General features: G+C 42.2%; 1 protein-coding gene across 4 annotated transcripts in view; it reads right to left on the reverse strand.

Annotated features, from left to right (window-relative positions):
- Positions 1 to 17,603, reverse strand: part of GRM7 (glutamate metabotropic receptor 7) — an 808,167-nt gene that overhangs the window by 298,467 nt on the left and 492,097 nt on the right. For 3 of the 4 annotated variants that reach the window (XM_038740578.1, XM_038740577.1, XM_038740576.1), the window contains exon 7: positions 1,632 to 1,771. In XM_038740578.1, coding sequence (XP_038596506.1) covers positions 1,632 to 1,771 — 140 coding nt within the window. Of the gene's footprint in view, positions 1 to 1,631; positions 1,772 to 9,617; positions 9,678 to 17,603 lie in introns of those variants that run through there. The other variant, XM_038740579.1, reaches the window with a different exon arrangement.

Here is a 17,603-nt window from a genome sequence, read left to right on the forward strand (position 1 = left end):
ATCAGAACTGTGGTGGTGTCCCCAGTCTATTTACCGGGGAGATCTGGACATAACCATAGGTACACCTATGAAGCAGCGTCGCTCAGTGGAAAGAGCACAGGCTTTGGAGTCCAAGGTCAGGGGTTCAAATCCCGGCTCGTCCAATTGCCAGCTGTGTGACTTTGGGCAAGTCACTTCACTTCTCTGGGTCTCAGTTCCCTCATCTGTAAAATGGGGATGAAGACTGTGAGCCCCCCGTGGGACAACCTGAGCACTTTGTAACCTCCCCAGAGCTTAGAACAGTGCTTTGCACAAAGTAAGTGCTTAATAAATGCTATCATTATTATTATACCTAGCTTTTCAAAAAGTTTCATCAGCATCACCCGCAAGCCATATTCAACGTCAAATGGTAAGAGAGTATTGTACCAAAATGAAGTTTTGGAAAGCAGTTAATTTAACACTAGGTTTGAGGCAAGGCTCATTGCAACATAGCTTCATTAGTCCAGGCACACGAGGAAAATAGGAGTTAGCACTGCGTAGTACTCCGAAACAGGGCATATCCAAGCAAACAATGGAGCAAGTGCTTTACATACAAAGTGTCGTACATATCAGCAATATGCTGTATCAGACCACTGCTGGTAGGCACCTGCAGCAGACAAACCAGTGTGGCCTGTGACAATCAGGAGAGAGGTTGATCTTCTTGAGCAGAGATATTGAGAAGAGGGGGAGACAATGAGGCAGAAAACAGTGACAGGAGTAAATACATCAATGCAGCACAAAAACTATCTTGACATGCAGAGAGAAATGGAATTTTAGTTGCACGACGATCTCTTCAGTCGGTACTGTGTTGCGGATCTCCCCATCAACAATATCATTGTTGGAAAGAAAAGACAGCTTCACAGTTGCACATATATATCTGTAAATATGCTTATTTAATTATATGTTTACATTAATGCAGCAAGCATGTTGGCTTGCTTTTAGAAATTCCTGTGTGCATATAGGAAGTTCTAACAAAGCATCATCCTGCTGCTCCACCATGGGAGATACCTCTCTTTTGGTAACTTCAGGAAGGAGTGCTGGTCTACTGGGATAGACCCCCCCCACCCCCGCCCTACTCAACATGGATGCAGGGAGGGATCTATTGATCTGAACCAGACCTACCCTCCCTCCTTCCAACCCTCATATACTGCTTTCTCTAATTCCCAACCCCACAACCTTCAGCCGCCAGTGCTTTCAACCCCCATGGCTCTTGGCACCCTTTCGGATGTCACCACCTCTATCATCAAAGCTTCCCTACTATCTCCCCTACCTCTAGCTTTCTTTCACACACTCACCACAACTGATCTTTCTTTCCTCCTCCCCCCTTTCCTATCAGCCTATCAATAGATGGGGCAATGTATAGGTACGGTGTGTACGTTTGTGAGAGTGAGAAAGAGTAAGTGAATGCCTGGGTAAGGGCATGTGTTCTTATAATAATAATAATGGTATTTGTTAAGCGCTTACTATGTGTAAAGCACTGTTCTAAGTTCTTTTGCATGTTCAGAGCTTAAGAAAGTAATATAAAATAGTATGAAAATCTCCAAGCACTGCTTGGCTTTAAAATCTGTCTGCTTACTGTACACTGATGCAAACGAGGAATGAACTGAACTCACATTGAGCTGTAGGTCATCGGTCCATTGGCCAATCAGATGGTAGCCAGGAGCACTGGTGTTTGTTGTCTGGTACTGAAAGATGTCATAACGTCCAGGTGCATCTCCATTTTTATTAAACATTACTGGAGTGCCAGCACTGCCTGAGGAAGTAAAAAACAAAACAAAACCCAGAGCTTGACAATATTCGTTTTAGTTCTCTTCCCTTAGTTGAGAGATGTGAGTCTAGCACCCTCGGTGAAGCATAAGCCATCCATCACCACAGAATTTTAAATGGGCACTCCGGGACACTGTACCATAATCCCAGCCCTCTGTCTGTTGATTAATTATTACGACTTAGCCCTGCTGGCTGAAAAAGAAAAAAAAATCTGCAGTAGCCTTGCCTTATTTCAGCCCTTTACACAGAGCATGAAATATCAGAAGGGTTTGTTTCCTGAGGGAGTTCTTTAGTGGAAATCAGCCCAGTGAATGGAGCCTTTAAATTATTTTTTCCCAGAAAATGTTCCATCTGCTTTGCAGAGATACTGCCATCAGAAGACAGCCCAGGTCTAGTGAATCTTGACTAGCATCCAGAAATAGCTTCCTCCTCCACAATATGTTCTTTTTCCAGTAATCAGCATGCAATTGGGATAAAAAAGAACAGAGGAAACAATAGGAAAATGGCCAGTCTTCTTTTCTAATGATCCCTTATTCATTCATAATATCAAGAGTTTTGTCAACATTTTAGCAGTTGTTTTATGACTGCCATTAAAAATTAAGTAGGTATACTTTCTTACTAAATTATATAGCACTTCTCCCTGAAAGAGCTCATAAATATTTCTGAGTTTGTATGTAATATATATTACTAGACAGGCACCCACACAAAATACACATTTGATTTCAGATATACAAGTAATTACTAATGGACACATTTCTCTGCAAATAAAATAATTTAATTCATCAACACTGGGTTCAAAGAAAGCATTATAAATATTTTCAGGCCTTTCTCTTGCCGCCATATTTAGTTCAATATTATGTATACATTTTTGCTACATTTTTGTCTAAAAAAAAATCAGGGTACATGCACTATAAAAAACTAAGTTTTTGACTTGAATGATTTAAGAGAGATGTCTTTGAATCTACCACATGTCAGAAATGGAAACTGTAGCTCGAGGGCAGGATCACCAGGAGACCGGCTAGCTCTGAGGATGAACTCACTGCCCCAGCCTTAGGTGATTCAAGGGCAAATTGGCCATGGTGTGGTTTTCTGGCCAACAATATATGTGCATAAGTACAGTGAGTACTTAAGTGCTTAGATGGGAAAAATATGGGGTATAGATGCAAGTCATAACATCTCTAAAATCCACCTTGCCTCTTCAGCCGAATGGCTGCAATGCTGATCCAAGTTCTCATCATATCCCACTTGACTACTGCATCAGCCTCCTCGCTGACCTCTCTGACTCATATCTCTTCCCTTTCCAGTCCATACTCCACTTCCTGCTCAGATCATTTTTCTAAAATAATAATGATAATGATGGTATTTGTTAAGTGCTTACTATGTGCTAAGCACTGTTCCAAGTGCTGGGGAGATGGAAGGTTATCAGGTTATCCCAGATGGGGCTCACAGCCTTCATCCCGATTTTACAGATGAGGTAACTGAGGCCCAGAGATGTTAAGTGACATGCCCAAAGTCACGCATCTGACATGCGGCAGAGCCGGAATTAGAACCCACTACCTCTGACTACCAATCCCGTGCACTGTTCAGTCCACATGTCCCCACTTCTCAAGAACCTCCAGCGGTTGCCCATCCACTATCACATCAAACAGAAACTCTTTGCTTAGGTTTAAAGCACTCAATTAGCTCTCCACCTCCTACTTTAGCTCACTGATCTCTTACTTCAACCCAGCCCCACACACTTCGCTCCCCTAACACCAACCTATTCACTGTACTTCTATCTTGCCTATCTCATCACCAACTCCTCTCTCTGGCCTGAAACTCCCTTCCACTTCGTATCTGACAGACCACCAATTTTCCCACTTCCAAAGCTCGATGAAAATCACATCTCTTCCAAGAGGTTTTCCCTAACTAATCCCTCATTTCCCCTACTCACTCTCCCTTCTGCGTCACCTATGCACTTGGATCTGTACCCCTAAACACTCGATATTCACCACACAATCAGCCCCACAGTACTTAAATACATGTCCTTTATACCCTGACATTTTCCTCTCCTTAATTATTCAATGTGTGTCTCCCCCTCCATAATGTAAGCTCCTCGTGGGAAGGGAATGTGTCTACTAAGTGTATTGTACTCTCTCAAGCCCTTGGTACAGTCATCTGCAGACAATAAGCACTCAATAAATGTCATTAATTGATTAATTGATTGAGTAGCCTCTCTCCTCCACCCTCAAAGTGTGAATAGAGTGTTTACTTGATACGCTTAATGAATGATAATAATATACATCTAATTCTACTAGGGCATTTCCCATTCATCCACAACTTCTAGGTAATTCATTAAGTGTCATTACCATCTAATGGAATCAGGATGCAATTAATTAGATAAAATTGTTTTAGGTTAGTAAAGAATTGTTACATTTATCCCAACAATTTATTTATTTTGAAGTGTGTACACAAGACAAATGAGATTTGAATGACAATCTATTTCCGTTGAATATCTGCCTTCGTGTTCAAATGGTTCAATGACAGATTGGGGCATTTGGCACCAGCAATCATTAGTCAGGCAAAATCCTTCAAGATGGTCCCACAAAGAAGGGGTTTAGAGGGCCTCCTGATTTGCTGTCTGTATGGTTCACATTATGAAGTCACCCCACTTTCTGATCAGGAGGCGGCATCGGGGAAGAGGGAGGCGGGACTTTCCTCTGGAACTGACCCCCATGGTAAGGGCAGGGGGGGCCCCCAGTCTGAGTTGCCACAGCTGGGCCTCTCGTGGCCAGGTTATCACCACTGGTCATGGGTTTGAATCCCGGCTCTGCCACTTGTCAGCTGTGTGACCTTGGGCAAGCCACTTAACTTCTCTGGGCCTCAGTTCCCTCATCTGTAAAATGGGGATTAAGACTGTGAGCTCCACGTGGGACAACCTGATTACTTTGTATCCCCCAAGCACTTAGAACAGTGCTTTGCACATAGTAAGCGCTTAACAAATACCATCATCATTATTATTATCATTATTATTATTATTACCACTGCCATGCCCAGAACTGAGGGACGGGTGGAAGCCGGAGCTCTCCCGATGGGGCGGGGAAAGCTGCCTCTGCTGCTGATGCCATGCCTGGGACCGATGGGAGAGAGGGACCTGGGAGGTGCGTAGGGGGAGGGCACCAGGCCGGCATCAGAATGTGTCATATGACTGGGAGGAGGAGGCGGTGCTATGGTAGATCGTAGTTCGATTCCTTCGCCTCTGGATTGGTAGACCTGAGGGGACACCTGGGCAAATTTGTAAGCCAGCCAAAAACCTGTTATGGAAATTGCACCTCTAACAAGGACCCGTTAAAAGTCCCTTACATTTTCACTAAGCTGTTTGCAAAGCAGTATGTAAAGGGTAGGTTTGGGTTCTTCCCAGGGGCACTAATGAATAGCTAGAGAAATCATTTTATACCACTTCTGAGAAACATGAAAAGAGACCTCCCCTGGCCAAAGGGGTTGTGTCCAGCAGCTTCCCTAATGCAATTAAGCACACTCAGTCATACATCTTGATTTCTGCAGTATTCTCATTGCTATCTGAAGAGATTTCTTTTAGGAGTTCATTCATTTTGCTGCACTTGAAGCATAACTGGCCAAAACAAGAAATAACTCCTGAGAACAAGCTCTTTGTGTACAGAATCGTGATGAATGGGGTAAAGCTTAAGGGAAGGAAAAATGATGCTTTTATACAAGAGGCTTATGGAAGGATAACACGATAGGAGAATGTAGGGCATCATTTCCTCCACTCCCTTCTGCGTCTGCATTTGAATTTGCACCCTTTATTCACCCCTCCCTCAGCCACACAGCACTTGCGTATATACCTGAAATCTACTGATTCGTGTAAATGTGCCTCCTGTTCTAGACTGTAAGCTCATTGTGGGCAGGGAACATATTTACCAACTCTGTTAAACTGTACTCTCTGTTATATTGTACTATACACAGTAAGAACTCAATAAATATGATGGATTGATTGATTATTAACAAACACTGTGGGCAACCTGTTGACTCCGTTTCATCTTCTCCAACTCCCTCCTTGGCCGTCAACGGTCTGGCTCCCTACCTGCCCCACCAGCCTGCTTTTACTCCACTGAAGCTGCTGTCTCCAAGGCCACTAATGGCTTTCAATCAATCGATTAATCATATTTGTTGAGCATTTACTGAGTTCATAGAACTAGAACAGTGCTTGGCACATAGTAAGTGCTTGACAAATACCATAATTATTATTATTAATTATTATGTACTAAGCTCTTGGGAGCATACAATATAACAGAGTTGGTAGACATGTTCCCTGCCCACAGTGAGCTTGCAGTCTAGAGGGGGAACTTTCCTGCCAAATGGACACTATTCCAGCCTAATCTTCTTAACTCTCTGCTGCCTTTGACGTTGCCAGTCACTCAGTCAATCGTATTTACTGCGGACTCACTTCCCCTACCCATAGCACTTGTATATATTTGTACATATTAATTACTCTATTTTATTTGTACATATTAATTACTCTATTATATTTGTACATATTTATTACTCTATTTTATTAATGGTGTATATATAGCTATAATTCTATTTATCCTGATGGTACTGACACCTGTCTACTTGTTTTGTTTTGTCATCTGTCTCCCCCTTCTAGACTGTGAGCCCGTTGTTGGGTAGGGACTGTCTCTATATGTTGCCGACTTGTACTTCCCAAGCACTTAGTACAGTGCTCTGCACACGGTAAGCGCTCAATAAATACGATTGAATGAATGAATGAATTGACCTCCCTTTTTTATGGCATTTGCCAAGTGCTTCCTATGTGTCATAGACTTTTACATGCTGGGGGAGATACAAGTTAATTAGGTTGGACAGAGTCTCTGTCCTGCCTGGGGCTCACAGCTGAAGTGAGCCTCCCTGCCTTCTGCCTCTTCCCACCTAGTCCAGAGGTCACTCTGCTGCCTGGATCATTTTCTAAAAAAATGTTTCCCCACTCCATTCATTCATTTATTCATTCACTCCACAAAAACCTCCACTGGTATCCCATCTACCACTACATTAAACAGAAACTCCTTGTCCTTGTCCTTAAGGCAGACACTCAGTTCTCCCCCTCCTACCTGACTTCACTCATTTTTGCACTACAATTCAGCCCACACACTTTGCTCCTTTGACACCAATCTGCTCACTGTACCTAAATTTCGTTTGTCTCACCACCAACCCTTGCCCATGCCCTCTCACTGGTCAGGGACTCCCTCCCCCCTTCATATCTGACAGACCAGTACTCCTCCCATCTTCAAGGCCCTACTAAAATCATATCTTCTCCAAGAAGCCTTCCCCGAGAAACTTCTCATTTTCCAACCCTTGTATGTTGCCTATGCACTTTGGTGTGTACCCCCTGAGCAGTTTGATACTCATCTCAATCCCAGCCCCACAGAACGTTGGAAGCAGGGTCACTCCTGGTTCCTTTTTCCTCTCAGGGACAGGAATCTCACTCCTCCAGACTCCAACTTTGGACCCCAGAACTCCAGGGTATCCTAACCCACACCCGAGATCATCTCCAATGTCTCCCATTGTCCTTTCAGGGTCACAGGTGAGCTCTCCCTAGTGTCTTGCTCTCCCAGGCACACAGGTCACTACCACTTCACCTCCAAGATGGCCATGAGTCTCCTTCTCCAACTACCTAGTACTTCTACTTCCTCTCCAATCCTGAGCTCTGATTAGTGCAGCTAAGTATTTATACTTTCTTTGGGGAGAAGCACCATGCGGGATCTCTCCCTGCTTCCTTCTTCCCTTTCTAAGTGTGTAGTTCAGTGGAACTTGCTGTCACATACTTCCCCATGCATAATTAGGCTAAAATAATAGAACCATCTGACAGCAACAGCACAGTCAGCCCCCTACTCCCCGAGTACAAATTCCCATGAAAAAAGGCCAAAAATGGACAAGAAAGGAGAAGTTGTGTGACCTTAGGCAAATCAGTTATCTTATCTGCAAAATGGGGATTAAATCCTACTCTCTCTTACTTAGACTGAGAGCCCCAGGTGGGACAGTGATGGTGTCGAAGCTAATCTTCTTGCATCTACCCCAGCGCTTAATATAGTGTTTGATATAATAAGTGCTTAACAAGTGCCATAAAAAAGCAGGATACCGGAAATGTTTTTTTTAAGCCTGCAGCCTGATTCTCAAGTCTGGTTTTTTTTTTTTTTTCATTTAAGTTCCCGGTTCATGGTCTAAACTTTTCATGATGGAGATATCAAATTTTTTGTTTGTCTATCTATAAGGAGATGACCCTTGTGACAGTGGAATGATTGAAAACTAAAATAGGCTATCAAGGAAGGCTGTGACATGTCTGCCCTGAAGACCATCATAAATAGGACTGATAGCTACTTTGGAATGGTTTAGGTGCATTCCTGTGTAAAGGTAGGGAGCTTTTCCAACTCCATGATTCTATCATTTAATCACCTCAATATTTTATGTTTAATCATCTCAGTTGAAGGAAATATTAACAGGTTATGTGAAAAATATGTAGGATGAGATATTTACTTTTACAATAGTCAACTCCTTAACTAAGAGGAATATATCATCATCCTACCAAAAGATTACATAATAACTGACATGCTTTCATAGAATTTCCATCAAGTATTTTGGCAATTTTAGGAACATCATCTTCTGTAATCTGGTTGGATATTAAAAATTATTTCCTAGAGGTAAATGTGGTCAATTTGAACACAATCAAGCATCCCTTCTTAATAAGAAGTCATTTAAAAGAGTGCCAAAGTGGTATAAATGTAGCATTTCTTTTTCACAGTCCCAAGAGACTCCTCAAGATAGGCACTTTGTGAAGACCGTAAGGTTGTTGTGGGCAGGGAATGCGTCTACCAACTCTGTAATATTGTTATATTGTGCTCTCCCAAGCACCTATAAACAGTGCTCTGTACATAATATGGCATAGTGCATAGAGAATGGGCCTGGGAGTCAGAAGGTCATGGGTACTAATCCTGGCTCTGCCATTTGTCTGCTGTGTGACCTTGGGCAAGTGACTTCACTTCTCTGGGCCTCAGTTACCTCAACTGTAAAATGGGGATTGAGACTGTGAGCCCAACGTGGAACAGGGACTGTGTTCAACTTAATAATAACAATGGTGGTATTTATTAAGCGCTTACTATGTGCCAAGCACTGTTCTAAGTGCTGGGGGAGTAGAAGGTAATCAGGTTGTCCCACGTGGGGCTCACAGTCTCAATCCCCATTTTACAGATGAGGGAACTGAGGCACAGAGAAGTTAAGTGACTTGTCCAAGGTCACACTGCAGACTGTGAGTCTGTTGTTGGGTAGGGACCATCTCTATATATTGCCGACTTGTACTTCCCAAGTGCTTAGTACAGTGCTCTGCACACACTAAGTGCTCAATAAATATGATTGAATGAAAGTGGTGGAGCCGGCATTAGAACCCATGACATCTGATTCCCAAGTCCGTGCTCTTTCCACTAAGCCACGCTGCACATAGTACAGTGCCTGGCACATAGTAACCACTTAACAAATACCATTATTATTATTGTTAGTAATAAATATGATAGATTGATAACATGTCAGAGGTATGTGGTCCTAATCTCAAACCTAAATAAGGGGAGATTTTTGTACCCATGCTCCTGACAGGAATCTGCCAGGTCTGCAAAACAAAAAGCAAAACAAAGCAAAAGCACCATTCTTTACTTTTCAGATCATTAGCAAGAAAATAAAAGGCCTGTCACTTTAGAGGAGGCATTCATATTCCAAAGCACATCTCTCTTCTGTCTCAACAATTTGAGATGGTACTGGAATTTATACTGAGTCTTCCCACAAATCAATGGCCTCAGTTCATTGAAATAAAAAGACTTGAGTGCTTCATAGTCTTGGAAGAAAAGGAATATCTGAAGCAAGTGAAAGAAAGATGATTTCATCCGGTTAGTGACAAAACATCCAGTTATGTAGCTTTCTCCAAAGTTGTAACACAAATAAACAGCATTAAGGTTCATGGGAATGGGGCTCATTGAATAATTTCTCTCTCCTCTTACAAAATTTGCAAAGGGAAACGATTCTTTTCATTCTATTTTCTATCCTTATTAAAATCCTTGTTTTAAAATGTACATTAAGCAGTAGAATAGTTCATCTAATGATGCCTTGTGCTAGTGTATTGCAAATCTTTGACATTTTGATGTGCACCATGATGGAACTGGCCTTAGCATTTTAACCATACTTAGTTGCACTTGTGATTCACATGAAAATGAAAGAAATAATTTATTAAAAATGAACCACTGACATACACGAAGGAAAGTCAGAAAAGGACAAATAAAACATCTTAGAGAGTATGTGATTAGCATGCCTACATAAGGGAAGCAGCATGGCTTAATGGTTAGACCACTGGCCCAGGAGTCAGAAGGACCTGGGTTCTAATCCTGGGCTCTACCACATGTCTGCTGTGTGACCTTGATCAGTCATTTCACTTCTCTGTGTCTCATTACCTCATCTGTAAAATGGGGATTAAGAGTGTGAGCCCCATGAGGGACAGGGACTGTGCATGACACGATTAACTTGTATCTACCCCTTCTAGACTGTGAGCCCATTGTTGGGTAGGGACTGTTTCTGTATGTTGCCAACTTGTACTTCCCAAGCGCTTAGTACAGTGCTCTGCACACAGTAAGCACTCAATAAATACGATTTATTTATTGATTGATCTACCCTAGTGCTTAGAACCATGCTTGACACACAGTTAGCACTTAGCAAGTAGCATAATAATAATAATAATAATATAATAACAATAAATATTAAAGTACAAACCAAATTTTATGCATTTGCATACGTGGGTAAGCATGTGTGCTTGCATATGTGTGTGGGTCTATGTGTGTGTGTACCTATGCACAATTATAAAACTGGAAAGAATCACCAGATGTCACTGACACTAGTCCTTTGCTCCTAATCTGGATTACTCTTAAAGCATCTGAGATAAGTGAACTCTTCTATTTGGTTATGAGTAGGAGTGCGCAATTCACCACTTTGTGGGTAATAAAATGAGACAATAAGAACAAATTATAACAATTAAAATAGATAATGCTTTACCCAGAACTGATATTGTAGTTTTTCAAGCTACCTGTCCTCAACACCACAAAGTCCATCACTGAATAAAGGACTGGAGGATATTGCTGGTTACTGGAGAAATGTGGAAACTAATATTATATGGCTGAGATCATAAGCAACTTAAAAAAACCACAGGATTCTTGGCCCAGATCCTCTTACAAACTGCATTCATTTCGAAGGAGTAAATTAGGTGCTCAGGGAGGACACTAAGGGATCACAGTGGTTTAATCCGCTAACCAGTCCCCTAATGTCCTGTAAGGGTCTGTGACAGGCGGTACAATTTGCAAGAGAGCTGCAGTTTCCTGTGATGGCCCAGGAGACCTCCTGCCTGCAGGGACCCAGACTCTGGGATCCCCTGCTGTGGGGGTCAGCTCCAGGTCCACCCACACATGCTTTGACTGGGGAGGAAATTGCACGCATGCCCGCCGTCAACTTGGCTTCCTGTCTCAGGAGCTTCTTGGAAAGTCCCGCTTCCCTCTTCCCTGCTGCCGCCCCTGGGCTCAGAAGATCCGACAACTTAATAATTCAAACAATGAGATGGATCTGAGTAGACACTAAAAAAATGCCTGTTTGTCATATCTTCTTGAATGATTTCACCTCGATAACATTCCATAGAACAAAATGTGCCAACCCCTCATGGAATCACCTGAAAGATTAAGATCTAACTTGCAACAGGAAAAGGCTGAAGACCTGGGGAGAAACACACCATTCAAATTTAGTACGTCATATAATCTAGTATTTTTCATCAGAGGGATTAGTACCACCAATACTACTTCACACCATACCACATCAACTCCCTAAGGAAATCACTGCATTGCTTGTTTTGCAATGAAGCAACAGGAGAAGAAGCATGGTGTAGTGGATAGAGCATGAGTCTGGGAATCAGAAGATCCTGGGTTCTAATGTTGACTCCTCCACTTGTCTGCTGTGTGACCTTGGGCAAGTGACTTCACTTCTCTGGGCCTCAGTTCCCTCATCTGTGAAGTGGGTATTGAGGCTGTGAGCCCCACATGGGACAGGGACTGTGTTCAACCTGATTTGCTTGTATCCACCCCAGCATTTAGTACACTGCTTGGCATATAGTAAGTGCTTAGCAAGTACCATTTTTATTATTATTGCTTTTATAAGGGAGAATGAGGGCAGTTATTATCTGACTTACTTGTTTCAGATAACAGAAAGGTATCTTTACCTTTAAGGTAATGTGAATTCCCTAAAAATCTTCCCTGTGTCTCAACATTCCCATCTTCCTCCTTCTCCCTCTTCTACTCTCATTCTTCTCAAGAGGTCTTCTGCCTTCTTTCAAAATCTAGCCCACATCCATGCCTTTGACCCCATCTCTTCACATCTTATTAAAACACTTGACCTTTCCCTTCTTCACTCCCTGACCACCTTCACTATCCAAAGGCTCCTTCCCCTCTGTTTTCAAACATGCCCTTGTCTCCCATTACCTCAAAAAAAATCTCCCTTAACTCCTCCAGGTATCAGTGCAACTCCCTCCTTTCCAAACTCCTTGAACAAGTCATTTACATCCATGCCTCTACTCCTCTCCTGTAACCATTTTCTCAAATCCTTGCACTCAAATAGAAACTGCCCCTGCCCTACCCCCTTCCCCTCCCCACAGCACTTGTATATATTTGTACAGATTTATTACTCTATTTATTTTACTTGTACATATTTACTATTCTATTTATTTTGTTAATGATGTGCATAGAGCTATAATTCTATTTGTTCTGACGATTTTGACAACTGTCTACATGTTTTGTTTTGTTGTCTGTCTCCCCCTTCTAGACTGTGAGCCCGTTGTTGGGTAGGGGCCATCTCAATATGTTGCCGACTTGTACTTCCCAAGCATTTAGTACAGTGTTCTGCACACAGTAAGCGCTCAATAAATACAATTGAATGAATGCTCTCTCTAAGGTTGCAAATGATCTCCTTCTTGCCAAATCCAACAGCCTCTACTCCATCCTAATCCCCCTTGACCTCTCTCTCAGCTGCTTTTGATACTGTGGACGAAACCCTTCTCCTGGAAACAGTATCTAACTTTGATTTTACTGACCCTGCCCTCTCCTAGTTCTAATCCTATCTCTCTGGCTGCTTCCGCTCTGTTTCAGTCCTCCTCTTCCTCCTGCTCCCTAATCGTGGGTGTCTCTCAAGGTTCAGTTCTGGGATCCCTTCTATTCTCCATCTACACCTGCTCCCTCGGAGCACTCATTCACTCCCATTCCATCAACTACTGTTTCTATGTGGATGATTCCCAAATCTACCTCTCCAGCCCTGACCTTCTCCTTCTCTACAGTCTCAGATTTCCTCTTGCCTTCAGGACATCTCCACTTGGATATCCTACTGACATCTCAAACCTAACATATCCAAAAGAGAACTCCTCATCTTCCCACCATTCATTCATTCATTCAATCATATTTATTGAGCGCTTACTGTGTGCAGAGCACTGTACTAAGTGCTTAACCTCTTCTTCTGAATTTTCCCTCATTTTAGACACCACCACCTTCCTCCCTCTCTCACAAGTGCACAACCTTGGTATTTTCCTTGACTTTCCTCTCTCATTCAACCAACATATTCAATCCATAAGTAAAGTCTTCCAGTTCTACCTTCACAACATCTCTAAAATTTGCCCTTTCTTCTCCATTTAAACTGTCACTTTGCTGGTCCAAGCACTTGTAATATTTTGCCTTAACTACTCCCTCAGTCTCTTCACTGGCCTCCCTGCCTCCAGCATCCCTTCTCCAGAACATACTTCACTATGCTGCTGGATCATTTTTCTAAAAGATTGTTCTGCATACATCTCCCCACTCCTCAAAAACTGCTGATGGCTGCCAAACTATCTCTGCATCAGACAGAAACTCCTCACTGCTGGTTTTAAGGCACTCAATCAATTCTCCCCCCACTATCTAAAGTCACTGCTCCTTCCACTACAAACCATTTTGCACACCAACCTATTCACTGTATCTCGATCCCATCCCTCTCACTATTGACCCTTTTCTCATGCCATCCCACCTGCCCAGAACTCCCTCCCCCTTCATGTCCAACAGACCACCACTCTTCCTACTTTCAAAGCCCACTAAAAACATAGCTCCTCCTTGACTAATCTCTCATTTCTCCATCCAATTCTCCCTCGCTTGTGTGCCACCTGTACACTTAAATCTGAATGTTCTAAACCCTTTGACTTACTCCCCATTTCAGACCTTATGTGCATATTCTTATGCTCTATTGTTTCCCCTACTAGTAATTAATTTTAATGTCTGTCTCTCCCAGTAGAGTTTAAGCTCCTTTAAGGCAGGAATCATGTCTACCAACTTTATTGTACTCTCCCATGCACTTAGTACAATACTCTGCCCACAGTAAGTGCTTAATAAATGCCATGAATTAATTGACTGACTAATTATATTTGGGGAAAGGCTGTAATGTCATTTTAAGGATCATGTCCTCTATTTTGGAGCTATCAGCTGTTTCCTCTTTCTCCTCTCCTACCGCTAGTGGAAAAATCAGTGACCAAATTTTACCTGATGGGTATTTTCTACAAAATGTTGAACATCTCTAATGTAGTCTATCTCCAGCACAACGTAGGGTCCTACAAATGGAGAACACCCTAGAAATATTTCTATTGCAAGGTAGGGCCCTGTCCCAATTTCTTAGTCCACATTATTTTAGAGAAGTCAAATGTTACCATTAAGTTGGTCACTGGAGGAGTGCAATTTCTGATGATTGCGCATTATAACTAAGTCATTATGTTTTCCAACAAAAAAAATTTAACCTTGGAAGAGAAAAAACAGTACGTGTGAAACTTGCAAAAGGTGTTTCTGTTGAGATTGTCAAAGAAAAGTACCGTAGAAAGCCAATTATATGAAATAATTGATGTTACGGGGTCCTGGCTGGGACCAGATGCCTGGTTCCAAATTTGGCCCAAGGTGCAAGGTGTTGATTGCTTACTGGCTGAGCTTTGATCTTCTCCCCCTCCTGCATATACTTCCCTCCCTCATTTCCCTCCTCATTCCTATGGCTCCCAGCTAGTCCTCTGTGATCTGGGAAGTGGCTTACAGGAGATTGGTGCACACTAGCCCTTTGAGGTCCAAAGGTGGTTCCCAGAGGTGTTCTCATGATGGTTGGGATACTTGGAGGGAGTAACCATGTGGAACTTCTGCCCTTTTTAAGGTATTCATTAAGTGTTTACTGTGCACCAGGCACTGTTTTAAGCACTGGGGTAAATACAAAATCATCAGGTTGGACACAGTCCATGTCCCACATGAGACTTAATCCCCTTTTTAGAGATGAGGTAACTGAGGCACAGAGAAATTAAGTGACTTGCCCAAGGACGCACAGCAGGTAAGTGGCAGAGCTGGGATTAAAACCCAGGTCCTCAATCTCAGATTCGTGCCCTTTCCACTACTCCATGTTGCTTCCTACCTTTGTCTGGGGCAGGAAACTGATGTTATCCAACTGCACCTACCTTGAATGGTAGGGCCAGCTTCATCTGGCAAAGATGGACTCAGGTAGGATTTATCTCATCAATTACCATCCCATCTCTTTATGCCAACCACATACTTAAAAAAAATTCATCCAGCTCCAACACTTTTGCACATACCCTATTACTTAAGCACTCATTTAAATAGCTACTTTACTTCTTCCTATCTATCATTTATTTTAGTGTCTGCTTCCCCCATTAGATTGTAAACTCTTTGAAGGCAGGAATCATTTCTGCTAATTTTATTGTACTTTTTCAAGCTCTTAGGATTGTGTTTAGCATACTGTAGGTGCTCAATGAATACTACTGATTAATTGAATGATTAGGATAAAGGCAATCAGCAAAAGATTCTTTACTGGACAACAAGCTGAAGGGGTGAAAAAGAGAAATAGCTTGGCCTAGTGAAAAGAATAAAGGACCACAGGTCAGAAGACCTATGTTCTATGGCTAGGCCACTTGTCTGCTATGTGACCTTGGGCAAGTCACTAGCTTCTCTGTGCCTCCGTTCCTTCATTTGTAAAATGGCAATTAAATACCTGTTCTCCCTCCCCCTTAAACTGGGAAACTAAGGTCTAGGCCTTCCCTGACTAAACTCTCCTTTCTTCTTCTCCCACTGCCTTCTCCATCACCCTGACTTGCTCCCTTTATTCATTTCCCCCATCCCAGCCCCACAGCAATTATTTACACAGCTGCAGTTCATTTATTTATAGTAATGTTTGTCTCCCTGTCTAGGCTGTAAGCTCGTTGTGAGAATGTGTCTGTTTAATGTTATAGTGTACTCTCCCAAGCGCTTAGTATGGTGTTCTGCACAAAGTAAGTGCTCAATAAATATGATTGACTGATTCTAATTTGGAACAGACTGTGTCTGCTCTGATTGTGTTGTGTAGACCCCAGCACTTAACTAATTGCTTGGCACATAATAATTGTGGTATTTGTAAAACAATTATTAATAAAATTTCTCCCCATAGGAAAATGAAACTGAGGGAGGGAATGAGGAATTTAAACTGGAGGTTAGAGATGGTGAAGCAAACTTTTGTACATTTCAAGGGCTGGAAAGGACTCTCACAGGATGGGAGCAAAGATTAGCAAATAAATGCTCATGCCGTTCTTGAACCTGTGATCACTTTTCATTCAATCTGAACTAGCCATTTAGCTACTGAACAAGCTGACTCAATGACCGAGACTGAGATCTGCCCCAAATTGCTTGGTTATCTCAGTTATTTTGTAGTTATTATTCCAATTGGTGGCAGTTCAGATAATCAATTTGGATAGGATAACAGGCATTTGGAAAATTGTGTTTCTAATGTATTGGCACCTCCACAGAAGGTCACGGGTTCTAATCCCAGCTCTCCCACTTGTCTGCTGTGTGATCTTGGGCAAGTCACTTCACTTCTCTGTTCCTCAATTCCCTCATCTGTAAAATGGGGATTGAGACTGAGAGTCCCATGTGGGACAGGAACTGTGTCTGACCTGATTTGCTTGCATCCACTCCAGTGCTTAGTACAGTGCCTGGCACATAGTAAGTGCTTAACAAACACTGTTATTATTATTACTATCATTATTTTTATTATATTATAATTTCAGAAAAATATTTCATTGCAGATCTTTATTCCAATAAATCATTTTTCACTTCAACACAAAATAAAAATTATTTAGAAACCTGCTCCCTTGCCTTTCCACTTATCAGTTGGGAATTCTATCTAGACTGCAAAGAATGAAATTCCCATTATAAACACAGATTCAATATTTACATCTATTTCCTTACCATTGGCCCACATGGGCCCAGGCCTGTAAGGTGGTAGAATCACAGAGTGTGTAGAGTGTTCTTAAGTACAAGGGTTAGGGTATTAATTATTATTAGCAATAATAATAATAATAATAATAATTTGCTTAGATACAAGATAATTAGATCAGACAGAGTCCCTGTCCCACATGGGGTTCACAGTCTGAGGAAGAGGGAGAACAGGTATTTTATCCCCACTTTACAGATGACAAAACCGAGGCACAGAAAAGTTAGGTGACATCTAAATTCATAATGAAGACATGTAGCAGAGCCAGGACTAGAAGCTGGATCTCCTGGATCCCAGTCCTGGGTTCTTTCCACCAAACCATGCTGCCTCCCTATAAAGTTCACCCTCTGCAGGGACCCTACCACCAGAAAAAGCCCCATCTATGGAGGTCCTGGCAAGTCAGGGAACATGAAGCAGTTGGTCTAAATTCATGGCTCTGTGCCTGAATGTGGGAT

Source organism: Tachyglossus aculeatus, chromosome X1 (assembly GCF_015852505.1).
Source record: "Tachyglossus aculeatus isolate mTacAcu1 chromosome X1, mTacAcu1.pri, whole genome shotgun sequence".
Lineage (NCBI taxonomy): Eukaryota > Metazoa > Chordata > Mammalia > Monotremata > Tachyglossidae > Tachyglossus > Tachyglossus aculeatus.